Raw genomic sequence first — 21,097 nt, forward strand, 5'->3', positions numbered from 1 at the left:
CATACCTTTCCATTAGTTTGTGAAGATAAAACAACAACAAAAAGCCCAAACCCGCTGCTGTCAAGTTGATTCAGACTCATAGTGATGATCTCCATTGGATTTCTAAGGTCATAAATCTTTACAGAAGGAGATTGTCCAGTCTTGCTTCTGTGGAGTAGCTGATGGGTTTAAACCATCACTCTTCTGGTTAGCAGTCAGATGCCTTAGGCATCGTGCTGGAAAAGAAAAAAAACCATAGCCATCGAGTCAATTCCAACTCATAGCGACCTCCATTGGGTTTCCAAGGCAGTAAATCTTTACAGAAGTAGATTACCCAGTCTTGCTTCTGTTAATTGGCTGGTAGGTTTGAACCGCCAACCTTCTGGTTAGCAGTCAGATGTCTTAGGCACTGTGCTACCAGAGGTCCCTGTGAAAATCAATAGTGAGGGAGAGAAGTAGGATCATTTTACTTTTGTGCTTTCTCTTGCAGAATGCACTGCGGTAGAGTCAGATTTGACTCATAGCGACCTCTCCTTGGGTTTCTGAGGCAGTATCACTACGGAAGTAGATTGTCCAACCTTCCTTCTGAGGATTGGCTGGTGGGTTTGAACTGCCAGCTTTCTGGTTAGCAGTCAAGTACCTTAGGCACTAAGCTACCAGAGCTCCTTTCTCTTACAGAGTGGTGGTGTTTAAGCTATTAAGACAATTTTGACTCATAGTGACCCTACAGATCAGAGTAAGAACTTTCCCATAGGGTTTCCTAGGTTAAAATCTTTATGAGAGCAGATCACCAGATGCCCCACCCCCCACCATATGGAGCAGCTGGTGGGTTTGATTAGCCAGCCAAGTACTTTTAACCGTTGTGCCATCAGAGTAACTGGTAGATGTGTTTATTTCTATTTCATTGCCTTGCAGTACCTTAATTTATCCACTCATTCTTTCAGCCAATATTAATAAATACTGTTCTCACTATGTGCCAGGCCTTTTCTAGGTATTACAAGTAATACTGAACAAAACTTTTTTTTTTTTCCTTCTTTGATGGTGGAAATAGTTTAACATTTTGATGATGCTTTAATTCACCCTGGTTAGCAGTTAGGTAATGTTTTATTCACCCTGCACCCCTTTTTTCCCTCCATGAGTATTTACTGGAATGTTTAGAAAGGCTATATTAATAACTGCAAAGGTCCCAAGGTGGTTCACTCAACTGCTAATCTAAAGATTAGCAGTTCAAACCCACTCATTGGTACTACAGAAGAAAATGCCTAGCAATCTGCTAACGTTAAGATTACAGCAAACAAACCCTGTGGAGCAGTTCTACTCTGTAACACGTGGGGTTACCATGAATTGGAATCAACAACAACTAAGAACAACAACAGATTACAGTTTAACTTCTTTCTCTATATGCTTTTCTTCCCCCAGCTATGGATTTAGATGATAATGTCAACGAACATAGTGTTCATTATATTGACCCTAAAGGACTACTTCCCTAAAACTTCTCTTACAACTAACTTACTCCTGTCCTAGGTTAATAAAATTTTCATGTGTATTTATGTTTTTGATGATTTTAACTTGTTTTATCATGATAGTACTTTAACTTACCACAAACAGAGCGTGGTGGCAGCGTCTTCTTGACCTCCTTTAACTTCACAAGAGGGTGATAGAATCACCATCAGCAGTATCAGCCCAATGCTGATTCTGATTCCTATGAAGCAGAGGTCAGGCATGTGCCACCTTCCAACCTTTTTTGCCAAATCTGACATCAAGTGTCCCTCTCACGGCTTTCTGTACTTCTCTGATGGCTTTGATAATTTTAATGCAGTGGCCACACAGTACTCACAGACAGTACTTATGATTATGGGATTTATTAGGGAAGTAACAAATTACGATTCAAGATAAGAAAACATGTCAGGATGCAGGTCTTCAGTCGCGATAGCTTCTTCTCATCCATGCCGCAGGCACGCTTCTCTGTGGCCTCAGATTCTGCCCAGCTCAGGCCAGTGTTACAAAGCTGTTTTAGTTTTGCTGATAGGCACCCAAAGTGACACCCTACTCAGCTTTCTCATTCTGTGGGCCAGAAAGCCCACCACTTATTCTCATGCTGGTCTTTTGGTTCCACTGCCTCTGATGCTACCATCTCTGCCAAGGAGGTCCAGTACAGGGATCTCAAGTCCAAGGATATACTCCACTTCTGGGTGTTTTTCAGTCTTGATGGTAGTGAGATCACCCTTTTCTGCCTCCCGGATGACTCATTTTAAGCCTAGCAAGACCAATCCCTATGTTAGGGCTCCATAAAGCTTATTTGCATGGTCTCACCCACACAAGAGTGCCATGTACCTTATTTACATTATTAGCAACTTGTTCAATCTTGGTAATGGGCCATAGGAACCTCATATTTGCATAGTTCCATCCATTCATCTTTGTGGGCGTCACAAAGACCATAGCTAGAAGAGCCATACTAAGTAATTCACTACACTGCTTTTTTATGAATTTGAATTTTGTTCTGCCTTTTTTCCCCAGTCTATCTAGTACCTTCTAATGTGATCATGGTCAGAGTGGTTGTTGGTGGTAGCTGGGCACCATCTAGTTTTTCTGGTCTCAGGTTAGTGGAGGCTGTGGTTCATGTAGTCCATTAGTATTTTGAACTAATTGTTTCCTTGAGTCTTTGGTTTGCTACACTGCCTTTTTGCTCCAGAAAGGACGAGACCAACAGTTATAACTTAGATGGCCAGTCGCAGGCTTTTAAGACCCCAGTCACTACTCATCGAAGTAGGATGTAAAACATTGTCTTCATGGACTACGTTATGCCAGTTAACTTGAACTTTTTAACAACTCCTCCCCCCAAAACAGCAGTCTTTAACAATAAACAGGCAAGAAAAAGCACAGAGTACACATAGACCTGTAAGTGTAAAATGTAATGAGCAAAGCAATTAATTTTAGTAAGTAAACCCATAAATGCAAGATAGAATATTAACTTAAAATTTGAATAGCTAACATATTTGTTATGTAATTTGTGATAGAGTTGATGTCAGAAAGGGAGCTTTAAGCAGAACAAGAACTGTTTTAAATCACATCTCAATTTTAATTTCCCAGTATTAAAAAATAAGAACTTTTTTTTTTTTTTTTTTAATGTGTTCTGGTAGCTGCAGAAGCACATTTATAAGACTGTAGACACCTTGAGGGTAAGTTTCTTTGTGCAGCAGGATGTTCTGATGAAAGGTGTTTGCTTTCAATTAAGACAATAGAGTTGTTGTTAGTAGAAAACAGTGTCTTTGTCTGTAATAAGATAATAGTAATATTTGTTTTAAAGCTAGTGGTCAGGATTTTGGAAGTATTTTCATAATACCTATATCTTTTTCAACTAGTTTGTTCACACTTGGGTCAGTTGTGTTAAATTGGTGGTGGTTGTTGTAGGGGCAGGGGAACAACTTCATTAAGTGCAGAGTATGTTTTTCACAGCTGTTTCACCTAGGGATTAGAAGTCTTCTCCCTCCTTTCCTCTCACCTCATTATACCTGTGTATTTGCAAAGTGATTCTATAACCCTAATCTACATGTTGACTTTAGCTGAAAATCAGGAAGCTCAGAGAAATTGCTATTTGTATTGATCACTTTTAGCAATCATTTTAGTCCAGCTACATTTTACATTTATATTATGGTAAGAACTGTGGCGAATTAGTGCATTAGAATTATTTTGTAGCTGAGGTAGGTTAACATTGTTAAAAGATTTAAGCTTTGTGTCCATTAGAAACTTGCCTTGATTACTAGTTTAGTCTGTTTTCTACTGATTTGATATTTGCAAACTTGCTTTGATGAGCTGTGTGGTAACTGAATAAAAGAGTACTTGACATTTTCCTGAAACTCTTTTAAAATAAGCTTGTGTAACATGTAACTTCAATATTAAACTCATAAACTTTGTGTTTATAGTGATTGATATACTTGGTTCTAGGGGCCACCTACAGATGCTCCTGCAGTGGACACAGCAGAACAAGTCTATATCTCTTCCCTGGCACTGTTAAAAGTAAGTACTTAATGGCATTACTTGCATCACAGAGCTCTGTTGCTTTCACTGTATCTTTAGATTTAGAATATTTGTCACCTTAATCTTCTTAGACATAAGCTATTTGTTTTAGTTTCATCTATAAAATAGAGTGCTTCCTTTCCACTGAAACAAAATTAGATTTTTTTTTTTTTAAATAGCACATACAAAAACATACGTAAGAATACCATCTATGCTGTCTGCCAAATCTATGTATGGATCATGGGTAGATTCGCATCCATACCAAAATTAGATTATTTTTTTAAAGTACCAAAGATCTCAAAGAAATGAGCTTTGTGTCCAATATCTGCCTCTTTACAGATGTTAAAACATGGTCGTGCTGGAGTTCCAATGGAAGTTATGGGTCTGATGCTTGGAGAATTTGTTGATGATTATACCGTCAGAGTGATTGATGTGTTTGCAATGCCACAGTCAGGAACAGTGAGTACTTTTAGGGTTGCCTGCTACAAGTAAATGTGTTTCTCTTTTTTCCTTTTCTATGCAAAATAAATTTCATAATTTTAGAGTACACTGAGTTAAATACATACGTAAGTGCATCACGAATTCCTTGTAGGTCCACAAATTGAATGATGCTTGTTGTTGTTATGTGCCATCAAGTCGGCCCTGACTCATAGCGACCCCTCCTTGGGTTTCCAAGGCAGTATCACTACGGAAGTAGATTGCCCCATCTTCCTTCCGGGGAGTGGCTGGTGGGTTTGAACCGCCACCCTTCTGGTTAGCTGTCAAGTGCCTTAGCCACCATGCTACCAGAGCTCCCTGAATGATGCTAGGAGCACTAAATCCCTTTATTCATACCTTCACCTTTTACTAGCATGAAATGTGAAATATCAGGGTTATCAGTTTGTTTAGTCTGAACACTTGGCTTAACATATCTCAGAGACTTTCTTATTGAGGTTTTTAATTCACATGTATTAGCTAGTACTCATGTGTTGTTTCCATTGTTTTAAAATATATCCTTTTTTTTTTTTTTATGTTTTACATTTGGTGATGAATGACTTTTAAGCTAACAAACAAGAAAACTATAGAGAACATTAGTTTTTTTTGTCCAGGAATGATAATTTGTTTCTAGAAGAAGCGTACTCCATACAGATTTTGAAAGTTATATTCTTCCTGTTCAAATTATATTACACTTTCTGGAGGTTTTTTTGTTTTGCTTTTTTGTTTAATGCCTTGGACTTGTATAGATAGATTCACATTTATATTTAAAGAAAATAGCCAGAAAACAATAACCATTCTATCTACCTTGCAAAAAATAAGTAATAATACACGTAACTTTCCCATCTACTTTCCAAGAAAGTATACTATGTATATTTTTCTGACGGATGGTTTTTCTCTATTATGCAAGATTTCTCTTAGCAAGCCTTATAAAGAATTCTCATAGAACTGTTTACACTGTTTGAGGTTCCTTACTGTAAGTATACATTGATAGATACCAGTAAAAAGCAAATTATATTTTTAAATAATACAACACATATACATAATGTGTTGTATTATTTAAAAATATAATATATATACAAACGCATACACACATATATAGCATTTCAAATAGGGTAGTTACTAGAGAATGCAGTATATTTGTAAATAACACTAAATGTAGAGAAAATGCATAAATTAAAAAATCTTTAAATAGAACGGTTTGTTGAGGTACGCTAATTTGGATCTAGTGGTTTTGTCTACTTTGAAATCTATTATATTTATTTTGTATAGTTGGATGTAGGGAGAGATTCTACATATTAACTGATGGCTTAGATTTAAAACCTAGACTGTGTTTGCTAGTGTCTGCCTTTTCAGGGGGCAGTGGTGGTTCATTGCTAGAATTGTCACCTTCCAGGTGGGAGACCTGAGTTCAGTTTTTCAGCTAATATACCTCAAGTGCAGCCCTCACCCTTTTGTCAGTCACTGGAGGCTTACCTGTTGCTATGATGCTATACAGGTTTCAGTGGAGCTTTCAGACCAAAATGAACTAGGAAGTAAGGCCTGGCAATCTACTTCCAAAAGTCAGCTAATAAAAACTCTATTAATCACAACGGTGCTATCCACAGCCAACCCAGTAGCATTGTATGTGTTACACATAGGATCACCACGACTGGGGTGCCAACTCGATGTCAGTTAATGACAGCTACCTTTTCATGTAAGAATATATTAAACACATAAGTAAGTAAGCTGTTATCTCTGTTAAATGTAGCCCTTATGTACATATCCATTGAAATAAATAGTTTGTGGGCTTTTATATCATTATTTCTTTGTAAATGCTTGTTTGACAATATACAATAGAAGATTTTTTTGTCCTCATATATACTCCACTTGGTAAAATTAGAAATTTTTTCTTCTGGCTCAGGAGTCAGGGAACTTTTTCATGCATTGGGTCTCATGTCTGTTGCATATTCTTACTCTTTCTGTTTTCAACAACACCTTAAAAATTTTAAAAAGTTCCTAGCCTAGAGCCACTAAGCTGCATATTGCAGGCCCTTGTTCAGGAGGATGCACTCACAATTGAAATTCAAAATACAGTTTGTTTTGGTGGGAAGCTAATACTTACGTTTACTGGTTTGTTTAAGGGGATTAGACTTTGATACAGCTTTTAGAAGAAAGTCCCTCTGGTGGTCTATCACCAGAAAGATGATACAAACCTTTATTCCATGTTCTAAAAATCTTATTTTTGGTGAACTAGCAAAATAATGCAACATTTAAAAGACTTGGTTGCTGATTGTCTAGTGGAGAGGCTTTTTTTTTTTTTTTATTTGAAGTTTGAGGCAATATTCAAAAGAATATATTTTCCTCAAACTATCTAATCTGTCAACTAATCCTAAATGAAATTGAATTTCCTTCCCTCTCAACAACATCCAAACAACAACAAAAACCCCACCACTTTAGAAAACTAACAGATTATTTCATGAAGTGTTTACATTGTTGAAAAGAAAGAATTGGAGATGTTTTATTCAAATAGCTGAATAGTTTTAGAACTTTGGATAAAATGGAATAGACAAAGTTCTTATTTATCAGAGGATGGCATTAGACAGTATGTTTGCCTAGAGAGGTCTTACGAAAAGTTATGGTTGGTCCAATTACTGGGTATTTCTGATTGTATATATGTGAGTATGGCCACAGATTCTTTAAAGGATCTGGAAAGTTGTCTTAAATAATTAACTAATTATAGTTTGGTAGTTGGCAATTTTAGCAGCTTTATTGGTTATATGATTTATAATTGAATGATATGATTAGGTATCAGTTACGGTTATCAAAACCTACATAGAAATTTAGGAACCCCAAAATAATATACATGGTTGTTTTTGGAGCTTTTTGTTTATTTAATATAAAGTTGCTTCCCCCACCCACCAAAGTTATAAAAGCTAATCATTTTTCTTTCTTTGTAAATCAGGGTGTTAGCGTAGAGGCAGTTGATCCAGTGTTCCAAGCCAAAATGTTGGATATGTTGAAGCAGACTGGAAGGTAAGTATTTTAAATGATTATATGAAGAAAAAATAACAAATAATTTAAACAATTCCAAAACTATATCTCAAAATTATGGATGTTTATGAATAATGTTTCTAGAACAAAAGCCATGTAATTGATATAAAAGTATCAATATCAATGCTCTATACTGCCTATCTAGTATCTCTTCCCTCTGAAGAATCCAAGAAAAATTTGCCAGAGAACTGTCTCTTACTAAAATTCTCCACTGTCTTGTAGTAAGCTTGGACTGTAGCTTCTCTCTGTTAAACATATGGAGTAACTCTCTAGTCACATATAATTGAAGAGCTTGTATTTTCCATGTATTTGAGAGTTGCAACTGAATGAGATTCTGAATACTTAATTATGTCTGTAGGCATAAGAGGTTTAAAGACAGGAAAAGTAGAATCCAAATATTTTATAAGTTTTTTCCCCAAACTGAATCTCTCAGTAGTTGTCATTCTCTTGCTCAAATTCTTCTACTGTGGAAAAAACTTCAAAATTAATGTTAGCAAAAGGCTCAGCAGCCGAGCAGAGCAGTGCAAATTGGTTTTTGACTGAGTTCCTAGTTCTACTGCTGGTTTAATTGATATTTAATCCTTTCACAACAGTGGATCCTGGTGTCCATTGTTAAAATGTACTCTATGCCTGGAAAATCCAACTCCCAGAGCTAAGGCGTTAAAGAGTAGATATTTACTTGAATGCTGAAAGGGTAAAAACTGGCTCTGAGAAAGTGTGGTAACAAGGTGAAAAACTGAAAGCCTTATCTACCACTGCTAATGTGCATCTCTTAATGATAGCACTCCTTTGTCACACTTACTCATTTCCATGTTTTCTGGATAATACGGTGTATGATTTCAGTGTTTCTAATGGTGCTTTTTCACACCTGTGTTTTTCATCTCTTCTTAATTTATACCCTGTTAGTGTGTTGTTTCTTTTCATATCATAAATGTATTTCTTGTTCTGTTCTGAGCATCTGAATGCCCTCTTTGTTTCAGGCCTGAGATGGTTGTTGGTTGGTATCACAGTCACCCTGGCTTTGGTTGTTGGCTTTCTGGTGTGGATATCAACACTCAGCAGAGCTTTGAAGCCTTGTCGGAGAGAGCTGTGGCAGTGGTCGTGGATCCTATTCAGAGTGTTAAAGGAAAGGTAGAGTAGATTCTATCTTTATTAGCGTCTCCTGCCACACTGGGTTCACAGAAAAGTTAAATAAAAATCTCTTTTGTTCAACGCAGGATTCTTAATTACATGGGAAAAACCCCTGCCTGTTTACTTAAAACAAAAAACTGAACAAGTCTATAAATATGTCTTGCCATTATTAGCACTTTAATTATTTAGAGATGTGTTTCTTTTTTAATCAGCTATTGTCTAATAATCATGAATGTTTATATTTAAAATTTTTTAACTTCGTAGAATTAGGAATATTAAGCCATACTAAGAGCATACTATATACACATTTTGTTAATATTTTTATAAGTGATACCATATCTTCCTTTATATTCAAATGGTTAATTTGGGATTGGCATAATATTGAAACAATCGAGTTAAAGGGCCCTGCTTTTTGGACATTGTGCAGGACATATTTTGGTGTTATATGTACAGTATTTTAGATGATGACAACTTGTACCAAAGGCTTGGTATCAGCCATTTGCATTTCTCTAGTAAGAATGCAGATGAATGATTAAATATGCTAAATGATTCTAAACAGAGATTAACTTGCAAAGCATATTGGGTTATAGTTGTTCTTTGTTGAAATCTCTTTTGTTCTTGTTTAGTTCTTTTTTATTTATTTATATTTTTGTTCCTTCGTTCTTTCTTTTTTTTTTTTTTTCTTTCTTTCTTTCTTTCTAGCCCCATATGCCATTTTCCTATTTCCTGCCTCATGACAGCAGGGAGCAGCTCTATTATCACCTTCACAGAGCTGTCTGCAAATGTGAGAGGCAATTCGATTTTGCTCAACCACAGGGAGAGTGGATTAGAAAAACTACAGAACATACAGAAATTGGCTAGGTGGTTACTGCTTTAAAATACCGCTGAGGTGTCTTGTTTGAGCATGTACTTCCATTGTAGTGTAGAATAATTGTTAAAATTAAAATCACAATACATTTATGGAATCTTTTTTATGCATCTTTTTACAAATAATTTTTAGAATACTTAAAAATAAATATTAGCTTGCTATCAGACCTGGAGTTTGATAGTAGTGCAGATTACATTTACATCTGTTCACCAGCTCAAACAAACTAAACATGACTGTTACTTTAGAGTTCTTATCTGTCATGAATTTGGACTTGAATACTTTCTGACTTCATATTATTATGATGAATAAAAATTGAGGTCTTCTCTAAATCATGAACCTTGGTTGTGATTTAGCTTTTTGGAGGCAGAAACTGTCCACAAAACAATAATAGTAGAAGCTGATATATAAGGCAGTTCAGAATTGATGACTTCTAATGCTTGCTATGTATCTGTTTCAAATTGCTTACTTTTTTTTGTTTTTAATAAACGGACTGTTGCTTAAACTGATATAGTTAAAAGGTTGAAAATCCTTGACTTACTAGTTTTCCGAATTAAATTACAGTGTAAAATATCTTTCACATTTAATTCTCCAGTATTTAAGGTACATTTCAGTAATTCATAAGTATTCTCTTAAGTAATAATTTTTGTTTTAGAAATATAACAGAACTATCTGATAAAGCTGTTCTTCTACCAGCATAATTTTATTTGTAAGAATTAAAGTTTAACTTTAAACATAAGTAGGGTTCTTCACAAGAAAATAGCCCGCACGAACCACAATCTCTTTTAAACTGAGACCAGAAGAGCTAGATGGTGTTTGACTACCACTACTGACTGTTCTAACCAGATACATGGTAGAAGGCCCCAGATAGAATGGGAGAAAAATATGGAACAAAACTCATTTCTAAAAAGAATGCCAGACCTACTCGACCAATAGAGACTGGAGGAACTGTCAAGACTATTGCCCTTAAGATACCTTTTGAACTTGGAATTGAAGCTATTTCTGTAGGTTATCTGTTCAGCCAAATAATAGATTGGCTTATAAAATAAATAATATCACCGTGATTAATGTACTCCCTGAAAGAGTTAATGATATGAGATCAAGTGCTCAACATTTACCCCACAGCAAAGATGAAAAGGCAAAGAGGAGAAGGGAAGCTAGATCAATAGAAACAGAACATATAGAATTGATATAATGAGAAGACTAATACATTGTAAAAATTGTAACCAACAGCATAGAACAATTTGTATAAAAATTGTTAAAGGGGAACCTAATTTGCTATGTAAACTTTCACATAAAACACAATAAAATAATATTATTTAAAAAATATATATATATATGTGTAGGATTCTATTTTGTAGTACTAGTTTGACTAACTGACTTAGGATATTTTGACTTGTGATGGTGATCACTTTGAAAAGGAAATATAAACTAAATACAGTCAAAGCTTTCTCAAAACAATGTAAATAAATATGTATGTATTTTATTTTTGGTTATCTTCTTTGTAGTATTTGAAATGGCTGTTTTGGTTTCCCTACATACTTTAAATATTATCTAATATTGGAATTTGCATTGTTTATTTCTAATTATAATTTATTTTAAAATAATGCATTTTATTTCAAATATACATGTGTCACATGACTCCATTGACAATGTCGTGTAAAATACAGTATTATTTATTTTTAAAATAATGTATTTAAAATGACATTATGAATTCATATGTATCACTGTCTGGTTCTAGTATATCAAGAAAAAATACTTTTTTAAAAAAATTAAGTATTGGTATCTGTCATCGATGATGTACATCATTTGTTATACCCAACATATCAATACATGCATTATATTACCTGGAATAAGGATCAAGTTCTTTATCAGTGATCCAGCTTTATCTATAAGGTGCCTTGAGTTTGGTTGTAATTTATGGTTCTTGAATTGTCAAGCCCTGTCAAAACTATGAACCAAACTAAATGCTAATAAATCCATGGCCAGCATATTCTAGTTAAATCACTTAACTTAAAAAATACAAGCTCAGGCTTTTTTACTGGCTCTTATAAAAATGAAGAATTATATAAAAGTATTCCTCCGCCTTCTCCACATGATTTGGCAAAGCAGTCAAAATATTTAGTAAGGAGACTATTTGATCAAGAGTTAAAATGACAGTCCATTTAAATAATTTAAGTTGGGTCATCTCTACACACCTTTTTTAAACTTCCCTCCTGTATATTTTTATATTTGCATTTTTATAAATTGCAGTTTTCTCTCTCTGTTTTTGAGTAATTAAATAAGCATGAATTCTCTGATTCTTTCTGTAATCTCATACCTTCACAGTGTTTTATTTCCTTTTATGGTCACTTGACTATATCTTTACTGAATAATTGTTAAGTGTCAGATATTGTGCTAACCACTTCAACATCTTACTATAAAAAAAGATTATTTATAAAATAATAATCCTAGAGATAGGCACTTGTTACTCCATTTTATTAATGAAGGGTAAAAAATTAGGTCAGAGATACTACCTTACCCAACATAAAATGACACTGTGTCATTTGATACAGCAGAACAGGTATACAAATTCAAGTCTTTAATATTTCAGAGCTTGAGCTTTTTTGCTGGCCCTTTAATATTAGACTAATAGGAATGGAAAATGACTATCAGAGGTCATTGCAGGGCCTTTTCTTAAGTTACTGTATTTATAGGTGTCACTTCTTTGAGCACATGTCAAGAGAAGTAAGTTCACATTGGTTCTTCATTCTACTTACATATTAAGTATAGTCATATACCACATAACTTATCTTCAGCAATGCCTGACCACATATAAGTCCATGGTCCTGTAAGGTTGTAATAGACTTCAGAAATCCCAATGAGAGAATGGTACGTAGCAGATACAACAGCCTGCACGCAACATGTATATGTATCTCATAGCTCTTGTATACAAAACGATTGTACTGCAAAGTGTGTCATGGTATAATACATATATAGCCTATAATATGTATGTCTCAATACTCAATAAACACATGTATTACTGGCTTATGTCTGTACTATTTTGTACTTTTTCTCTAAAAAGTTTTCCATGTAACAGTGTATGCTTTGACTCATAGGCAGGAACATCCATCTCATGTATCACGCATCTCATGAGTGTTGTAGCATTATCTCTCTGTTTAATATTCTTTCAAAAATATTACCAGGAAGTACATCAAGGCTCCCAAACACAGCAAAACCAGTGCTAGTGATAGCAGCAAGAGGCAAAGGAGAAGTATTGATTTGGAAGTGAAAACAAAAGATTATTAAATAACACAAAGGTGGAAAATCATGACAATTCTCAAAAACAGAGAAAAAAATTCTCCAAATTGTTGAAGTGTCAGCTCTGCTGAAAGCTACAAGGCTAACGAAAATATGAGAGAACTATGTCAGATATGGAGAAATTGCCAATGATGTGGATTGAGGACCAAACACAAAAGCGAATCCCTCAGCACGCTGATGATCACTGCTAAGGCATGAAGCTTTTTCGAGATGCTTAAAGAAAAAGGACCAGACTACAATATGTTGTTAGCACAATATTCAAATCCCATAATGTCCTTTCTCACAAAATGTATTGTGGAAATTAAGAGAGGCATGACTATATTTCTATTTCTCATGTAGTATTTGTTCTTTGAATATTAAAAAGTAATTAGACAGATTTACCTTGCCAGCTCCTACAACATCCATAGGACCAAACATTGAGATCAATGTAAATATGATAACATATTCTATATGATGAAGAATCCATATCATGTAATATTGCAAATGTCTAAAAATGAGATGTAGGTGAAATCTTTGGTAGTTGAGTTCACATTTTAAGTGGAGAGTAAGTTCATAGAAATTACTAGTGAACTCTGCCCTAATTTTTAAGGTTCTGCTTTATTTTTTAGTTTATTTGTAAAATGTACATATTTGAATATTTTTAACTTCATTTGTCAAATGGCAAGCACAGTGGCAGCCACTTGAATAATGTTTTGTTATATTATATATTTGGTTTACAACTGGACTTCATCTAGTAGCAAATTTAGAAGTTAATCCAACTTGTAATGTGACTATACTTCTTACTTAGGATAAAAAAAATGAATGATCACTTTGTGCAGAGTTCTAAAACTAGCATACACCTAGGTTATGGTATTTAATATATTTATTAAAAATTATTCTTTTTGAAAACTCAGGATTCCCATCTGTAAAATGTTTATGTTACCTTCTCACTCCTAACAGTCTTTACGTCTGTTCTTTTTTCTCAAAGCATTAAGAAACACTAACAATCATTTAGGTCAAATATATTCATATTGATAGGGCTTTCTTGACAAATTTTAATTTGTTCTTATCTGATATACTTAGTTGATTTTTAAAAATATGATGTTTAGTTACAGATCAGCTTATCAATGGGTATTTCTTAAGCATACTTGACCAAATGCCTGTATGCTAATGATTTTAGGATACAAAATAAAAAATGACCCAATCTTTTTTAGAAGATAAGTCATATACATTTAGTGTCACTAGTGAGCAAGATAACATTGTCAATTATGCACCGATTTGCTGCATTACATATTAATATAGTAAAAATTATACTGATGTTGCATGTTTTTGTAACTTACATACATATATACCTAAGAGATTTTGTGGGTTTGGTTCCGGACCACTGCAATAAAACAAATAATGTAGTAAAGCTAGTCACACGGATTTTTTGGTTTCCCTGTGCTTGTAAAAGTATGTTTACACTGCACTGTACCCACCAGCCACTCCTTGGAAGGAAGGTTGGGCAATCTACTTCCGTAGTGATACTGCCCAGAAACACCCAAGGAGGGGTTGCTATGAGTCGGGTCCGACTTGACGACACATAACAACAACAACAACAACATACTGTAGTCTAGTAAGTATACAATCACACTCACTTACTGCCATCAAGTCGATTCTGACTCATAGCGACCCTCACTGGGTTTCTAAGCCAGTAAATCTTTATGGAAGTAGATCACCCCATCTTCCTTTCATGGAGTGGCTGGTGGGTTTGACCCGCTGACTTCCTGGTTAGCAACCAAATGCCTTATCCAGTATGCCACCAGAGCTCCTTAAGTGTGCAATAGCATTAATTTATATTATGGAAAAGTTTGAAATACCGTGAGCATTACCAGAATGTGATGCAGAAACACAAACTGAGCACATGCTGTTGGAAAAATGGCTCCAGTAGACTTGCTCGTCTCAGGGTTGCCACAAACCTTGCATTTCTAAAATGCCATATCTGCAAAGTTCAGTGAAGTGAAGTGTATCATGTATCATGTATCACGCATCTCATGTGTGTTGTAGCATTATCTCTCTGTTTAATATTCTTTCAAAAATATTACCAGGAAGTACATCAAGGCTCCCAAACACAGCAAAACCAGTGCTAGTGATAGCAGCAAGAGGCAAAGGAGAAGTATTGATTTGGAAGTGAAAACAAAAGATTATTAAATAACACAAAGGTGGAAAATCATGACAATTCTCAAAAACAGAGAAAAAAATTCTCCAAATTGTTGAAGTGTCAGCTCTGCTGAAAGCTACAAGGCTAACGAAAATATGAGAGAACTATGTCAGATATGGAGAAATTGCCAATGCACAATATGCCTGTATTAAATTGATGGCTAGTGAGAGAAAAAAATATTTATTCAGAATCTTTTATGTGTCAGTATGAAGTAAAGTATTACTACTTTATAGCAAACATACCCCAGAAAAACCCATTAGTATTGAGTTGATTCCAACATATCCTAACTCTGTAGGACAGTATAGAATTGCCCCCTAGGGTTTTCAAGGCTTTAAATCTTTATGGAAACAGATTGCCACAGCTTTCTTCCACAGAGCAGCTGATGGGTTCGAACTATCAAGCTTTTGGTTAGCAGTTGAGTGCTTAACCTCTGCATGACCAGGGCTCCTTCATAGGAAACTTACTAAAAGAAGAAAGGAGAAATCAGTATAGGCGGCACAAGATAGAAGATGCTTGGCTTGGCTTTGAGGGGTGGGCAGGATATCACTCAGAAAAGAGCTTGTCCTGTGTGGGGAAGAATGTAGACATAATACCATTCCAGGTGGTACTTCCTTTTTTATTCATTCTTCTTTGACAGAGATATTAGAATATAAAATGAGTGGGTTTTGCTGTTATCTTTTTAATCAGGACTTTTAAGAAAGATGGGATCCTAGAGAATAAATACCAATACAAGAGGAAAGAATGATTATTACAAGACTTTTTATTTTCACATATCTGGAACAAGCTGAGGAGGGTGGGCAAGTATTTTACTTATTCAAAATATTTTGTATTAGAAAATTTTAAGTTCATAGAGGTTTTAAACTGCCCAAACAGTAGTTTTGTTTTAAGCCTTTTCTTTGTTGTGGTTATCTCCATCTCCTCTTTCTCCTCCTCTCTCTCCCCTTTCTCCTCTTCCTTAAAATATTGTGAAGACAAGGAGTAATGAAGAACACAGGCTTTGGAATCAGGCCTGAATTCAAATCTTATTTTTCTTTCTTTCTTACAGTGTTGACCTTGAATAAGGTAACTAATCTTGAGTTTCAGTTTTCTTATCTATAAAACAAGGCTTTTTATACCTGTCTCATGGTATTACTAGAATATTATATGGGGATGATATGTAGGTAGTGATTAGAGTACACATGACAAAATAGTAGCTGTACAATAAATGGTGCTTTATTATTATGGAGATAGAAATAATTGGTCTTAAAAGAAGTAACAACTAGCATTAACTAAAAAAAAGAATGTGAATACTTCTGAAAATGTTGCTAGAAGAGCCTATAAATTGTTAACTTGCCCACATTTAGGAAAATGAAGGTAATGGTAACAAAAGAAATGAAGACTTTTCCATTTTTGAATTTTGTACATCCTGACTAATTTAGGAATACTCTTCAGATCCAGCTAATGTTTACTGAGCACCTACCATTTTCCAGGGTATTTCCCTTGGGCATACTGATGAAGAGGAAAATGAATATATCACATTAAAATTCTAGCCTGTGAAGTGATTAATGTTTTGCACATAGTTATTTTGTGTTTTACTCATGGTTTTGTGTTTGTCTCTCCCACTAGACTGGGACTTTTTTGAGGGGAGAAACTGTTTGATATCATGGAATTTACAAATTGCTCAGCAAGAAGTCTCTTCTTAAATGTTTATAAAATCAAGGAATGAATGTGTGTCAGTGATCATGTATATTGTCAGTTGGTTTTTGTAGCTTTTAGCATGTTGAGAAAAATTGCAATTACTTTTGTGAGGTTTAGTAAATAATTTTTACAAGTGTTAGCAATCATAGAGTCTTTTATTAAATGAATGATACATGAGATTAATAAAGTTCCTTAGCCAGTTTTCTCATGAGCATTAGTCTTGATGAATTCGAACCTTGTGTAATCAGAGCTAGAGTTAAAGTTTAATGTGTCATTTGTCCTCTAAAAGGAGTGAAAAGCATTTTGAACAGTTATTATTCATAAGATTATGTTTTGATCGATCACCCAAGAGGATTGATTAGGACTGGATAATCCTAACACACAGACACACACACACACACACACACACACACACACCCTCCCCTTGTCTTGGTCTACTTTTCCAGACTGAAGGGGTAAAATAGAATGGTTCTATTTCCACTCCTATGAGCATACCTTTCCCATCCTTGGAACAAGATTGTTAATTGTGTTATCTTTTGTTTGCTTCCTGTTTTTCACTCTTAACTATCAGTTTTAAGTTTTATAACACTCTCAAAATTAATCTGTGCTAGTAAGTAAGAAATAAAGCAGAGCTCTTTTAATCTAGAACTACTTTATGAGTAATGTAATCTTTGAGCTAATTTGTTATGCTTTGTTGTTGTTGTTGTTGTTATTTGCCGTCGAGTCGGACCCGACTCATAGCGACCCCACCTTGGGTTTCCGAGGCAGTATCACTACGGAAGTAGATTGCCCAACCTTCCCTCCGAGGAGTGGCTGATGGATTTGAACCGCCAGCCTTCTGGTTAGCAGTCAAGTGCCTTAGGCACTACGCTACCAGAGCTCCTATGCTTTAGTACTTGCTATGTATCATGAGTGATGTAAATATGCTTCAAATTAGTTTGATTCCAACCATTTCAGTAAAAATATGAAAATGTTTAAGAGAATGTCCCATTATCTATCATAATATTATTTATTGGCTGTTTTGCTTCTTGAATGCTTTTTTTTCCCCCAACCACCTAATTATCCTTGATTATTTATTTAGCAGACACTTATTAATCACTACTGTGTGTGAGACATACACTGGAGATAGAGAGGAGAGTAAGACTTATTCCTTGTCTTTCTGCCAGTTTTGAACCAGCAAATAGAAACTATGATTTTTGATGTGTTTCATCATTATATTTCCTAAAGGGGGGTAGAATTGACTATGGTAAATTTTCTTCTAAATCAGAATTGATTACTCACTGATTATTCTTAAGTCATTAGTAAGCTGATTAATAGATGCCTACTATAACTTTTCACATTCCAAATGTCTTTCCTGTTTGCACTTTTTAATCCCAAATTGAACACAGGTCAAAGTTTTAGGATAATTTTTTTGGTTCAGTATGCCAGAGTGTCTCCTGAATTCATAGCTGACCATCAAGGATAAGAAAATGGGAAGAATATATATATTGCTGAAGCTAGTGATTTGATTTTTTAATAGATGATGCCCCACCCCCTTTTGGTTGCAGAAAAAAATAAACATGAATATAAAATAGTAAAGAAAAATTCTTGGTTGGAGCCTTTTAATAGATATTTATTCTGTGCCATATATGTGCCAGGTACTTTGCTAGGGATTAGATATTCAATAATGAATGAGACACAAACCCTGCTGTCAAGTAATTGAATTTAATAGTGGTCTTTTCTTGCTTTTATGTTATGATAATTGTTATATCAAATGGATTGGTGATGAAGAGCACTTGCTTTGGCATGATGTATAGGTACAAACCACAGCACTGGTCACATAACTAGTTGTATTGTATCACTTAATGTATTGAAGTCTTCTGAGCCTCAGTTTCTTCATCTATAAATTGGGAATATTAAACTCTCGGTAGTTGAGAGGATTAAACAAGTTAATTTCTATACAGTATTCAATTAATAAACCAAATAAAAATACATGAAAGTGTTAAACAGCAAAGTAATTGAACTTTACATATTTGGTCCTTTTACTAAGATGATTTTATCTATTGGAAGATGGTAGATATATTTACATCCTTTTTTGAAGATAGTGTTAGAGCCCGAGAAATATTTAAGTTCCTATTCGTCTTACCTGCCTGTCCCACTGTCCTGCTAACATGGTTGAGCCCTAGACTTTTTTTCTTTTTCTTTATATGGAACTGTCAACAAGGGTCCCAGTGGTGTTGCTTTGTCTGTTAAAAAGGATCTGAAGTCACTTGTTCATTTTGTATAGGCTGACTAAGTAGCCACCAGTTAGAACTGGCACTCTGGATTGGTTGATATCAGACCCATGACCCAGAGATGATCATTTCCTACAGGTCATTAACAGTCCCTTGAGGAGTCCAGTTTTTAAGTACACTGTTTACTTGTTTGGCGCTCTGGTGGCATAGTGGATAAGATACTTGACTGCTAACCACTAGGTCAGAGGTTCAAACCCACCAGCCATTCCATGGGAGGAAGACCAGGTGATCTACTTTGGTAAAGATTTACAGCCTTGAAAATCCAGTGGGGGTTGTTATGGCAGTGAGTTTGTTTTTGTGTACTTGTCACATATGAGTGTAGAAGTAACCTATCATGAAGGAGTACAAGATTCTAGGCATATTTTATTTAAAAAGATAATAACATTGAATATAACTGTATACTTTTTTCTTCCTTTCACTCAACAATTTGCCTTAAAATGTTTCTTAGTAATTTTCTATTGATGTTTTCATATGCCAAGCATCTATGGATGACAGATTTATAATTCTGCTTTGATTTTTAGGCTAACTATTTTCTAATCTTAACACTGAATCACATACGGTAGCAGTACTCTGCTTAGTTACTTTGTTAGTATGTGTCCTTCAAAGAAACAGATGCCAAAATGATATTAGACATGCAAGAGATTTATTGGGGAAATACTGGAGAAAAATCAAGAGGAAAGGGAGTAAGACAAATGGAGAGAGCCTTCAGACTGCAACATAGTTCTGAGAACATTTCAGCCAGGTTGATGGGTAGTCCCTGAGGTAAAGTTGCCCTTTAGAGGAATCCCTCTTTTGGCAAGAGTGACTAGATTCTAGAACCCTGCTGAGCTAAGTCATTGGATGGGCACAGCCCAGGGGAAGTTTGACCTGGTGGGAACACCCAGTGGATCCAAAGATGTAGCAGCTGGACGTTGTCAGTCAGCTATACTCCACAGCAGGTCTTCTTGAAAGGACATCTGATCTGGGCAACTCCGTGACTGCCACAATTATTAACAGTTAAAAAAAAAAAAATGTGGCAGGTACACTTGTATTATTTTGTTTAGTCCTCTTGGCAACTCTGTGAGGTATCTTTAATCAGCAAATGGAGACAGAGAAGTTAAATAACTTGTCCTAGTGGCGTAGTGCCTCAAAGGCATTTGACTGCTAACCAGAAGACTGGCAGTTTAAACCCACAAGCTACTCCTCGGAAGAAAGGTTGGGCAATCTACTTCCATAGAGATACCACCTTGAAAACCCAAGGAGGGGTCACTATGAGTCGAATTGACTCCATGGTAGTGAGTTTGTTTGTTTAGGTCACTTAGCTAGTAAGAGAGAGAACTCTAACTTAGGCTAGATTCTGATTCCAGCAAGCTTCACACATTTAAACCCTGACTCCATGCCGACTACATACATACACTGTAAAATAGTTCTGCTAAACTTTATTTTATAACATAAGTAAATTATTTGCACAGTGTTTGATGAATTTAAAATAGTTAATTATCTTTAGCTACACTAATATTTAAAGATCAATTCATTTTCATTAAGGCATATATGCTTAAAACTTGTGGCTCTACTGTTTGAATTTTGATGCGTCTTTACTTGTCAAAAAAAGTACATTACGCTAGTTACATCCCATCCCTCTTTTCTCCCAATGTATTAAAGTTGTACCACAAATCTCTAGCTACAGTAAGTAATTCTTCAAGGATGAAGAAAGAAAATGTACATACACATAGGAATTTCTTTTCCAAAGCTAAAATTGACATTTTATAAATAATTTCCATGTTGCAAACTTGAGACTAAGAAATCACATCAATTCCGTGATATGCATTTGGCATGAGTCAGTTTTAGTTCTTAGTGCTTTTCATTGGAAATGGCATAAAAAAAATTTCTCTGAATTTTTTATGCTCTGGGCTTTCAAGAGACATAAGATGTTTTTCTCTTATAGATGTCTGGCAGTGCATGGTGGCATAAGTAACGAAATGGTCACAAACCCCAGCAGTGCTTCCTAGGTCACATGAGCCCTTAATTTTTAAAGAATCCAGAAACAACCTAAGCAGTTGATAACAGGTCATTTCTAGGTGATAAAGGGTATGTGATATGGAGTCTTGCTTTTCTGTCCACACCTTGCATTTTTATAGTCATTTAGAGATACACTATTTTTGTGGTGAGTTTCTGTATTTTTAAATGTAA

The 21,097-nt window shown here is 35.1% G+C and overlaps 1 protein-coding gene across 1 annotated transcript in view; it reads left to right on the forward strand.

The window, feature by feature from the left end:
• Positions 1 to 1,925: 1,925 nt before the first annotated feature.
• Positions 1,926 to 21,097, forward strand: part of PSMD14 (proteasome 26S subunit, non-ATPase 14) — a 58,802-nt gene continuing 39,630 nt past the window's right edge. Inside the window, exons 1-6 of the mRNA XM_042781072.1 lie at positions 1,926 to 1,976; positions 3,120 to 3,158; positions 3,925 to 3,996; positions 4,336 to 4,455; positions 7,415 to 7,485; positions 8,484 to 8,634. Coding sequence (XP_042637006.1) covers positions 1,926 to 1,976; positions 3,120 to 3,158; positions 3,925 to 3,996; positions 4,336 to 4,455; positions 7,415 to 7,485; positions 8,484 to 8,634 — 504 coding nt within the window. The remainder of the gene's footprint in view (positions 1,977 to 3,119; positions 3,159 to 3,924; positions 3,997 to 4,335; positions 4,456 to 7,414; positions 7,486 to 8,483; positions 8,635 to 21,097) is intronic.

This window comes from Orycteropus afer, unplaced genomic scaffold, assembly GCF_000298275.1.
Source record: "Orycteropus afer afer isolate SDZICR_OR568_19922 unplaced genomic scaffold, OryAfe1.0 scaffold00084, whole genome shotgun sequence".
NCBI lineage: Eukaryota > Metazoa > Chordata > Mammalia > Tubulidentata > Orycteropodidae > Orycteropus > Orycteropus afer.